Below are 12,250 nucleotides of genomic sequence, written 5' to 3' on the forward strand. Positions count from 1 at the left end.
CAAGGCTGTATGGTTTTCTTCCTTTTTAATATCTATAAGGCTGTATATATATGTACTATTTTCTCAATTGAAAGAAATCAATTTCTTCCAATTCTTGTTCTATCACATGGTATCAGAGCTGGAGACACCAATTCCAGTCTGAAACTAATTTCTGGTTTTCTTCCCTCTACTGCCCAAGTGAGCAGCAACTGTGATCTCTAGGTCACCCATTCCGAGTGACATCTGCATCTCACCACCCCTACCAGTGGAAGCGGAATCCCAGATCGGCATACCCACCTTCACCGGTCTCTTTTCCGACGATCACCTCAGCCTCGGTGTTACTCCTGTGGTGTTTGTTTGCCCATCAGGAAAGTCTTTCTTCTCTATTCTTTTTTTATACAGTTGATATTTCGGTGCTGCTAGTTGTGGTTTCTTGCTGTTTGGGTGTTGCATCTGCTGCCGATTCTGTTTGTGTTTTATTGGCTTTGCTGGTTGTTAAAAGTTTATTTTCCTGTGTTTATGATGGCGGTTGAACAAAAGAACTTAGCTATGCCTAGTGTTATCCCCATTCTGTCTAAAATCACTGAACAAAAACTAAACGGAACTAATTATTTAGACTGGAGTAAGACTGTTCGTTTGTATTTACGGAGTATCACTAAGGACAACCATCTGACTAAGGACCCTCCTATTGATGAGACCCGCACTAAATGGCTAAGGATTGACGCTCAATTGTTTTTGCAAATCCGCAATTCTATTGAGAATGAGTACGTCGGTCATGTCTCTCACTGTGAGTTTGTAAAAGAACTAATAGAATATTTGGCTTTTCTGTTCTCTGGTAAAGAAAATATTTCCCGTATTTTTTATGTTTGCAAGAAATTTTATCGGGCTGAACAACAGGATCAGTCTCTTCAAACCTATTTCATGAATTTCAAACGCACTTATGAGGAATTGAACGCCTTGTTACCTTTCAGTACTGATATCAAAGTTCAGCAGACTCAACGTGAACAGATGGCTATTATGAGTTTTCTGGCTGGCCTTAATCCTCAATTTGATGGTGCTAAGTCACAGATTCTGTCTAATCTTGAGATTACCTCTTTAAAAGAGGTCTTTACTAGGGTCCTTCGTACAGATACTGGTTCCCATACCTCACCTGTACAACAACCTAGTGCACTTGTCAGTCAGAATAGTGGATCAACTGGCCGGTCTCGTTCTCAAAATAGTAGCAGACGTGGCAGTAATAGTGGTTGGAAAGCTGGAACTCAGGCCGCAGGGGAAGTAGTTTGCTACTATTGTCATGAACCAGGACACACTAAAAGGACTTGCCAGAAATTGCTAAAGAAAAACCAGAAGTCTTATGGGTCTCAGTCAGCTCATGTTGTAACTACGAGTGATGCTCCTTGTTGACAGGTGTATTATATGTACTGTACACAGGTTTAGTGCCCGCAGGGGTATTTTTGTAATTTTGTAGACTTGTGTTGTACGGCCAGTATAGTATAAATACAATGCTTCACTTGACTGAAAGCAGTTCTTTCCTTCTTCTCCTTCTTCTCCTGCTCACCATGGTATCAAAGCAGGACCGTCCAGGCCTGGAAAACAACCAGCTAAGGTCTCTCTCCACTGTTGCGTAGAAGCTATAGTCCTGATGCTCGAAGACAAGGAAGAGGAAGCATTCTCTAGTGTTGCGGTTAGTCTCCACTGCCGAGTAGGGTTCTGCTACAAGAAAGCTGACTGTTCAACTTCCTAGCGCAGAAAAGGGTTCTACTACAAGTTTTTTTCTTCTTCCTTCAGCCTTAGGTGCTGGTAACTGGAGTTGCTCGACTAAGAAGACTGTAGAAAACCATCCTAGATGTACAAAGGAGGGTTCTGACCTGAAGAGAAGTTTGAGTCCATGACTGTACTACCTATTCACAGTTCGGGTGACCTAGGTACTGAACTGAATTTTTTCTGTTTATGGTTCTCTTCTTGCACTCTTTCGATGGACTATTAATGTCCCAAAATCTCAGTAGGGACTGTCCTCCTTCCTCCGATTGTGTGTTGCTCTATTCAACTCTCTAAGGGACTGTTGATGAACCCTAAACCCTAAGTGACTGTTCGGCTGCCCTGAAAAGTGGATATCAGCCGATTAGGTGTGGTGAACCACCACTCGTATTGCTGCTCCTACTGAGTTTTTTTTTTTCAGCTGAGAAGCTGTATTAAAGTTGTAAAACTGTAGGTCATTCAGACCTGGTTACACTGCAAGTGCAGTTCGTATCTTGTTCTGTGGACTCCTACATAGTGTAGGTCATACAACCTAGTACTGCAGTTGCAGTGTTTGTGCTTGGTTCTCTGTGAAACCGAAAATTAGCGTGCCTAGTTGTGGACTGTAGCAGCTCTGTAAGGCAGTGTGCCTTTTGGTTTTGTGTACTTCTAAACCTAGAATCATGAATAGTGAAGATTCAGCTACATCTGGGATCTCCACAATGCTGAATGGAATGAGTGGGAGCAGTGCCCTATCCTTCCCTATGGCTGTTGTTCCTCTTGATGGGTTAAACTACCTAGAGTGGTCAAGGGGGATCAAGCTATACATAACTGCAAGGGGAAAAATAGGCTACATAAATGGAAGAGTCAAAGAACCACCTTCTGGAAATGCAGAAGATGATAGATGGGATCAGGAGAACAGTATGGTTATGCCATGGCTTTTGATCTCCATGCAACCCCAAATAAGGAAGAACTTCATGTGGGCTGAAACTGCAAATGAGATCTGGGAACAGGCAAAATCCACATATTCTAAACTTCGACACTATGCCAAGATTTATCAACTGCAAGCAGCTTCATCTACTTGTAAACAGGGGGAGAGGAGTTTATCAGTTTATTACTCTGACTTGACAACTGTTTGGAAGGAGTTGGACCATTACCAGAATATTGATTGGAAGTGTGATGAAGATGCAAAATTGTATAAGAAACTTGTCTCACAGCAAAGAGTGTTTTCTTTTTTACATGGTCTCAATCCTATCTATGAATCCATCAGAGTACAAATTCTAAGTTCTAAGGATCTTCCTTCAATTCAGGAGGTCTATCCTCTTGTCCAGTCTGATGAGAGCAGAAGAAACTTGATGAACAGCACCGGAGGGGATGCAATTGTGTTGGCGGCAAAGGGGGATTCCTCTACTAGTGGTGGACCTTCTTCCAAGAGAGGGGATCTCCAGAAGAAAGCAAAAGATAAGGAAAAATTGTGGTATACTAATTGTCAGAAGACCCGGCACACCAAAGATACTTGTTGGGATCTCCATGGGAAACCAAAGTGGGCTCAGGATTTACCTAAGAAGCAAGGCTCAAATGTAATTAGAAGACCCGGGCAACAAGGTACCGATAAACACCACATGGCCAACATGGTTACTCGGGAGAATCAGCCCTCCACTTCTGCTATGACTCAACACCACATGGCCAACATAGCTACTCTGGATCTGACCCAAGAGAGGATATTGTAAACTCCTTCCGTGACCATTTGGAGCTTTATGGTAGAGCAATTCGCCAGATGGATGCTCCTCCCACCACCTCTTTTGCATCCACAACAGGTAATCCTGCCACAGCTTTCCATGTTGCTTCTCACGACCTTGACTCTCCATGGATCATTGATTCTGGAGCGTCAAAACACATGACTGGTATGTCCTCTTACTTTCAAACTTATCACCCTCTTTCTGGAAGAGATAAAGTGAGACTAACTGATGGATCATACACTTCCATAGCTAGTCAAGAAACTCTCTCTCTTCCCCTCGGCCTTACTCTTTCTAATGTTCTTCATGTTCCAAAATTCCCTATGAATTTGTTCTCAGTCAGTAGTGTTACAAATTCCTTAAACTGTTCTGTGACCCTTCCTATTGTGTGATTTAGGATTTGGCCTCGGGGAGGACGATTGGTAGGGGATGTATGGTTGATGGACTCTATATGCTGGAGAATACGACTGGCCTTCATGTTACAGAATCTATGAGTCAGTTCAGAAAGAGTAAAATGTATTTGTGGCATTGTCGTCTGGGTCATTTGTCTTTTGAGTCCTTGAAAGTTGTTTTCCCAGAACTGTGTACTTCATTACCTTCATTGATGATTATTCCAGATACACTTGGGTATATCCAATGCGAACCCATGAGGAAGTACCAAAAATTATCCAAGATTTCCAGCAGATGGTCTTCACCCAATTTCAGACCGAAATTCAAATATTTCAATCAGACAATGCAAAAGAATTTTTTCATAGTGACCTCACGGAGTTCTTTGCTTCACATGGCTCACTTCACCGGAGCTCTTGTGCCTGCACGCCACAACAAAATGGTGTGGCTGAACGGAAGAACCGACACCTTCTTGAAGTGGCACGGGGTTTACTAATCCACATGAATGTTCCCAAACGATTTTGGCTTGAGGCCGTCCTTTGTTCTACATACCTCATTAACCGAATGCCCTCTCGTTGGTTAGAATACAAAGCTCCACATCAGCTTCTCTTTCCTAAGGCCCCTCTTCTTTCTATTCCTCCTTGTGTTTTTGGTTGTCGGTGCTTTGTCTAAAACCTATCTCCCACCCGGGGGAAATTGGACTCTCGTGCTATCCCGTGCATATTTCTTGGCTACTCATTCTCTCAGAAAGGGTATCGTTGCTTTGATCCTGTTTCTCGGAAATTCTATGTCTCCATGGATGTTACCTTCTTTGAGGATGAGCCCTTCTTTCTTGTTTCTCCTCAGGGGGAGTGTAGGCATGAGGAGAAACTGGTTCAACTTCCTCCTCTTCTTACTCTTTCTCCTTCTCCCCCTTCTTCTGATCCTCCACCTTTCCGTGTTTTTTCTCGTCGTCATAAAGGCCAACCAGGTTCAAGTGCTGTGGAGAATCCAGAAGCCGCACCTCAAATGCCATCAAATTCCTTGGGGAAAGATCATATTCACTCAGGTAACTTGATTCCCAACCTCCCTGTTGCTAATGATCTTGACCTTCCCATTGCCCATAGGAAAGGTGTTAGGTCGTGCACCACTAAACACCCCATTTCCAACTTTGTTTCCTATGAGAACATCTCACCTTCAATTCGTGTTTTTCTTACCTCCATTGACAGTATCACTATTCCCAAGAATGTGGCAGAAGCTCTCTCAGTACCGGAATGGACGAAGGCCATGAAGGAAGAAATTGATGCTCTTCATAAGAATGGCACGTGGGAACTTGTTGATCTCCCTAAAGGAAAGGATCCAGTTGGATGTAAATGGGTGTTCACTGTTAAGCATGGGGCTGATGGAACCGTGGAGAGGTATAAAGCTCGTTTAGTGGCAAAGGGTTTTACTCAAGTATATGGAGTTGATTATGCAGAAACCTTTGCCCCTGTTGCCAAAATGAACTCTATTAGAGTACTTTTTTCTCTTGCTGCCAATCTGAATTGGAATCTACATCAGCTTGACATCAAGAATGCCTTCTTGAATGGTGACCTTGAAGAGGAAGTTTATATGGTTCAACCCCCCGGTTTTTTGGCTCAAGGAAGTGAACAAAAGGTGTGCAAGTTGAAGAAGTCTTTTTATGGGCTGAAACAATCACCAAGAGCTTGGTTCAGCAGATTTCATACTGTAGTTCAGCAGAGGGGATTCAAGCAATGTCAGTCAGATCACACACTATTTGTAAAAAGAGTAGAAGGTAAAATGGCTGCCCTAATAGTATATGTGGATGACATAATTGTTACTGGTGACTGGAAGGATGAAATTCAAAGTTTGAAGGGCTTCCTTGCCACTCAGTTCAAAGTGAAAGATCTAGGACCCGCCAAATACTTCCTTGGAATTGAGGTTGCCCGATCAAAAAAGGGTATATTCATCTCCCAAAGGAAATATGTCTTAGATTTGCTTAAGGACACTGGAAAGTTTGGGGTTAAACCAGCTGACTCTCCCATTGACCCCAACCATAAGTTAAGTGACAGCCAAGGTGAACCTCTTAAGGATGTGAAGCAATTTCAAAGGCTTGTAGGGAGATTGTTGTACCTCTCTATGACTCGTCTAGACATAGCATATGTTGTTGGTGTCCTCAGCCAGTTCATGCATGCACCTAGGTCCACTCATCTTGAAGCAGCGGAGAGAATATTGCGGTATCTTAAGAAGTTCCCAGGTGCTGGCTTATTATTCCAGAAACATGGACATTTGAGAGTTGAAATTTACACAGATGCGGATTGGGCTGGATCTCAAAGTGACAGAAGGTCTACTAGTGGTTATTGCACCTTTGTAGGAGGGAACCTTGTTACTTGGAGGAGTAAGAAGCAAATCGTGGTAGCTAGATCCAGTGCTGAAGCTGAGTACCGTGCAATGGCACACGAAGTAGCTGAAGGTGTGGATAAAGAATCTATTGGGAGAATTGGGTTTTCCAGTAGATAAACCCATGACTCTACTCTGTGACAACAAGGCAGCTATAAGTATCGCTGCCAACCCGGTACTACACAAGCACTTTATCAGAGAGAAAATCATCACAGGCGAAATATGCACTCCATACATCAGCTCTGAAAACCAACTAGCAGACATCTTTACAAAAGGGCTAAACCATTCCAGACACCAAGGTCTCTGTGACAAGTTGGGCATTATTGATATCTATGCCCCAACTTGAGGGGGAGTGTTGACAGGTGTATTATATGTACTGTACACAGGTTTAGTGCCCGTAGGGGTATTTTTGTAATTTTGTAGACCTCTTGTGTTGTACGGCCAGTATAGTGTAAATACAATGCTTCACTCGACTAAAGCAGTTCTTTTTTAGGCCTTAACTCAGTAGCCTCCTCTTCTTCTTCTTCTTCCTTCTTTCCTTTCTTCTTCTCGTAGTTTGCTACTATTGTCATGAACCAGGACACACTAAAAGGACTTGCCAGAAATTGCTAAAGAAAAACCAGAAGTCTTTTGAGTCTCAGTCAACTCATGTTGGAACTACGAGTGATGCTCCTCATCCATCGTCAAATCAGACCATTACAATTTCTGCAGATGAGTATGCGAAATTTACCCAGTATCAAGAGGCATTAAAGAACTCCTCTCAGTCCATCACTGCCCTTGCTGAGTTAGGTAAAACCAATACATGTCTTCTTTCTTCTTCCTCTCAGTGGGTCATTGATTCTGGTGCAACAGATCATATGACAGGCAATCCTAGTCTCTTTTCCACTTTCCAATCACACACTTCTCCTTCTTCAGTCACTTTAGCAGATGGTTCTATTTCTTTTGTCCTTGGTTCTGGCACTATCAATCCCACACCAACACTTTCTTTGTCATCCGTATTGAGTTTACCAAAATTTTCTTTTAATTTGGTATTTGTTAGCAAAATCATTCGTATTCTTAATTGTTGTATCTCATTCTTTCCTGATCATTGTCTATTTCAGGATCTTATGATGAAGAGGATTATTGGTAAAGGACAAGAATCAAGAGGTCTGTACATTTTAGATACCCAGGAACCTCAGAGCATTGCCTGTTCCAGTACTTTATCTCCTTTTGAAGCTCATTGTCGGTTGGGGCATCCATCTTTACCTTTGTTAAAGAAGTTATCTCCTCAGTTTCATGATATATCTTCTTTAGATTGTGAGTCTTGTCAGTTTGCAAAACATCATCGTCTATCGTCTGTATTTCGTACGCCCCTACTAGCATATCAGCCTGTATCGATATTTTAAACCTTGAGTTCAGAAACTTCAGATGTTATCAATGGCCCTGAAGGCTATTAGTAAAACACAAGTAACATGTTTACTTGACAAACTAGGTATGCTAGATATCTGTATTCTGTACATCAGCTTGAAGAGCAGTATTGAAAGGAGATATTTTCCAACTACATTATAGGATTGCTTTCAAGTTATCTATGTGAAGGAAAAGTTTTAATTTCATTCATTATAATGCTTAATCTAATAAAGTGTTTGAATAAGGATGGGCCTCATGTTTTCGCTCCTCGGTCTTTGTTTTTCCTCTCTTCTTCATATGTTTCTTTCTCTTCTATTAACCCTGAACCTCCTACAACTAGATCAAAGGACATACTTCAGCAATCAGACTAGATAACCTAAACTCATAATAATGCTAATAGTAAAAAATTTCATTTATATAGATGCTTTGTAACTTAACTGCAAAAAACATGCGTGCCCTAAAAACAAGAGGAAGAGATCTTTGAGGATCCATCAGTTCTCGTAAGAGCCTCCGCATGAAAAACGGGAGATCCCGTAGCCTCTGTCAAGAAGAAAAAGAAGCCATCAGTTATGTTGACTTGAAACATAAATATGCTTTTCTTAAGGATTGTTACATTTAAATGAAGCAACAAACCACAAAGTGTGCTATAAAAATTGCAAGCCTTGGGCACACCAATATCACAGACGAGAATCATTTTGTGGAGTGTAGCTTTCCTAAAACCAAGTTACCTAACTACTTGTTAGGTTTGGATGAATTAAGCTTGAATTTAATGTTTGATAGGTAACTTAATGTAAATGTCCCTAAAATTCCTAATATTTCCATTTCGATGGGCAGAGTGACATGAAATTTTACCAGAATTGACCTCAATGAACACTACCAGCACTATGTCGAGTACAAGAGATAGTATTCATGACATATTTCCATTTCCACTTCCATGGGGTAACAATTCAAAATTTTACTGGAACCAACATATTCCCCAATGAACACTACCAGCACTATGCAGAGTACAAGTGATGGTATTATAACATAAGTTGGTAACAATATTGTAGATATGTGGAGTGACAATGTTATCGCCTGCCTAACAATATTGTAGATATGTGATAACATAGTTCCATTTCAGCAAGTTCAATATCCATTTCAATCATGAAGTTAAATATCAGTTTTTGTTCATGTAATAAATTATTTGGTTGGTCTATTAGAACCATTTACATTTTCTATGAGATTAAATTTTGCTTTAACTCATTCTTTCATGAAGTTTTTAATCTTACTGTTTACAGGAGAACTTTGGAACGTATTCTTTTGTCTATAACCTTAGTTTCTTAGCTTTGTTTAATTATTTGGAACAAGATAATAATTTTAAAAGGTGTGCCTATGCTTCTTTTATCATTTAATAAAATATCATTCCATATTTGTGGAAAATCCTATTCCCCCAAGGGTGGAAACATTTCATGGTTGGCTGCACTAGTGGGTAGCTTGTATAAAATCATTGCTACAGTCCTAGTTAGTAGGTTGAAGACTGTATAGCCCTATGTTATCTCTCAGAACCAAGGAGCTTTTGTAAAAGGGAGACAAATTGTGGATCAAATCTTAGTGGCAAATGAGTGTGTGGCAGCTAAGAAAAAACAAGGTGGCAAAGGTTTGACTTGTAAATTGGACCTAGAAAAAGGTTATGATATGGAGGATTGGTCCTTCCTGTTGAATTTAATGGAAAAGATGGGGCTAGGTGAAAGATGGAGGATGTGGATTAAAGAATGTATTAGCTCAGCACATTTTTCTATTCTGATGAATGGGGTAGCAAAGGATTTCTTCCAGGATAAAAGAGGACTAAGACAGGGTGATCCCTTATCCCCATTCTTATTCACCTTTGTGGCTGAGGTTTTGAGTAGACAAATCACCAAGGCTGATCAAGACAAACAGTTTAAAGGTTGAAGGATGGGTAGATCAGAAGTGGTGGTGTCTCAATTGCAATTTGCTGATGACATAATCATTTTCTGTGAAAGTTGTGATGAATCCAGTTGTGTAGTTGGAATCAACATTGAAGGGGGGACATCCAAGCCATGGCAAATCTGCTAGGTTGTGAAGTGAAAAATTGGCCTCTGGAATACTTAGTTATGCCCTTGGGTGGGAATCCGAAAGCGGAAAGCTTCTAGAAACCGATGGTAGATAGGTCCATAAAGAAGTTGGCAATGTGGAAGAGAAATTATATATCCTTGGGGGGAAGAATCGCCTTGATAAAATCAACCCTAGAAAACCTACCCACTTATTTCCTCCACCTTTAAGATCCCAGTGAAAATAGCTAGGAAGTTGGAGAAGATTATGAGGGACTTTTTGTGGGAACCAAGTGATGAAAAGAATGATCATTTAGTGAAGTGGGAGCAAGTTTGTTACCCTAAAGAGTAGGGTGGATTATGTATAGGGAACCTATTAAAGAAAAACAAGGCCCTTCTAGGGGAATGGCTGTGGAGATTCCCTTGTGAAGAAGAAAGGTTGTGGCACAGGGTCATTAAAAGCTTACATGGTGAAGCAGATAACGGCTGGGATGCAAAACTAGCCCCCAATGCAACTCCATTTTCTCCCTAGAAGGCAATCTTTGAGGTATATCCAACCTTTCTTCAATTTATCAAGTTTGATATTGGTTGTGGCAACAAAGTTTTAATCTAGGAAGACCTTTGGGTTGGGGATGTGCCTCTTATGATCAAATTCCCAGACCTCTACTCCTTATCAAACCATAAAAACAAACTTGTTGCTAGGTTTGGTGTGCTTTCAGATTTAGGGATCTCTTGGGATTTTGGTTTCAGAAGAGGGTTGAGGGAAAATGAGTATGAGTCTCTAGTGCTTTTGCTTTCAACACTTGAAAGGGTCTACTTGAACCAGTCTATAGTTGATTGTAGAGTTTCGTCCCCAACTTCTGATGGTTTATTTTCTTGTGCATCTTTCTTTGGTTTGCTCACTCACATTGATCCTATGGGGGTGAACTTCCCAGTGAAAGAAATCTGGTCTAAACCAATCCCTCCAAAAGTACAAGCTTTCTGTTGGGAAGTGTTCCTAGGGAAGGTAAACACTTGTGATGTGCTACAGAAAAGGAGGCCAAACAATTGTCTCTCTCCTCATGTGTGTGTCCTTTGTTTGTTCTCTCTTCGGATGCATATGGGTTCCCCCACAAGATGTGGTAAGTCTATTCAGCCCCTCTTTCCTGTGTCAACAGAAGAAATGAGGAAAGTGCTTATGGAAAGCAGTAAGAGCAGCTATAGTATGGACTATACGGGAGGAAAGAAACCTAAGAATCTTTTTTGGAAAAAGCAAAACAAAGGAGGAAGTTATTGAAGCCATAAAAATCAGAACTGCACATTGGGTGAAGACCATGGAGATATTCAGAAACTACTTCACGAATAAGATCCTAAGAAATTGGGCTAAAGTAGCACAAACAGATGTACCCAAAGTACTTGTAAGTATGGAATGGAAGCCACCAATACTGGACTTTGATGGGAGTTCTCTTGGCAACCCAAGAAGGGAAGGCATAGGGGGTGTGTTTAGAAATCATCTGGGTGTGGTGGTGGCACTCTACTCAGGACCAGTAGGTTTTGGTGACTCAATATAGGCTGAATCTCTAGCCCTACTTCAAGGTCTAAAGACAGCTGAGCAGATAGGAACAACAGACTTAGAAATAGGAGACTCACTATTGGTCATTTATTGGGCCAAAAACATCACATCAGTACGTTGGAAGCTCAAATTTATCTTCAGAAAAATTGACACACTTGCAAGGAAGTTCAACTCTCAATTTGGTTGGGTCAAACGGAATGCAAATGGGATGGTGGATACCCTAGCAAAACAAGGGGCAAGCAAATAGATCTTCATTGTACTGGGCAGAATTGTAACTAATTACTGGAGATTGCAGTTTGTCCATCTGCAATCTTTATCTTGTTAGACAGTGTATGCCCTTAGCTCCAATCAACATAATGTACATTATGACATTTATTGTAAATGAATAAAGTACACATTTGATTCATGTTATTGTGGTATGTTTCTATGTAATACCCTTAAAATGGACACATATGAGACTTGTGTTAGTTTAGAATTTTCACAACCATTGGATAGATCCGTGGAGATTTATCCTGCCAAGGCTGACACTGATGTACCGCCAAGTTGGTTGGGGTGGCTTGTCTCAGCTGCCAGGGTGAGACCTGAGGTACATGCGGTGTGGGTTTTCTTGAAACCCTAAACCGGACCAAATTCTAGTATTGCCTTGGACCTTTGAGAAAAATGGGCAAAACTGGAATGTTACACCTGACCCCTAGACTCAATTATGATACTGCACTAGGTGTCGGATTGGGCTGCCTTTGATGTGCCAATTAGTGAGATCCTTAGAGGGGGTCAAAACCTAGGTATGTTGGGACAGTCCGAGAATTCATCTAAGTAGGTGATCATAGTGACAGGATCAGCCCTTTTGTCGGACAAAGTGAATGATCGGGGAAATGCACTCTCTCTGATGGAAACCTAAATTGTCGGCAATGGATTTCAAATGTGTTTAAAATTTGGTTTTGCAAAATATATTTATATAGAGATATACTTATATATTATGGTTTCACAAATTGTTTGCAAAAGGTTTTAATTCCTAGGATCCATGTGAGTAGAGAGTGCAGCACTGT

The 12,250-nt window shown here is 41.0% G+C and overlaps 1 protein-coding gene across 2 annotated transcripts in view; it reads right to left on the bottom strand.

The window, feature by feature from the left end:
- Positions 1–12,250, bottom strand: part of LOC104590756 (uncharacterized) — a 58,646-nt gene that overhangs the window by 11,779 nt on the left and 34,617 nt on the right. The window contains exon 3 of one of the 2 annotated variants that reach the window (XM_010249501.2): positions 8,043–8,144. The exons of the other annotated variant lie outside the window; for it this stretch is intronic. Within the exon in view, the coding sequence (XP_010247803.1) occupies positions 8,043–8,144 (102 nt within the window). The remainder of the gene's footprint in view (positions 1–8,042; positions 8,145–12,250) is intronic. 2 annotated transcript variants of the gene reach the window in all.

This window comes from Nelumbo nucifera, chromosome 1, assembly GCF_055504915.1.
Source record: "Nelumbo nucifera cultivar China Antique chromosome 1, China Antique-T2T, whole genome shotgun sequence".
NCBI lineage: Eukaryota > Viridiplantae > Streptophyta > Magnoliopsida > Proteales > Nelumbonaceae > Nelumbo > Nelumbo nucifera.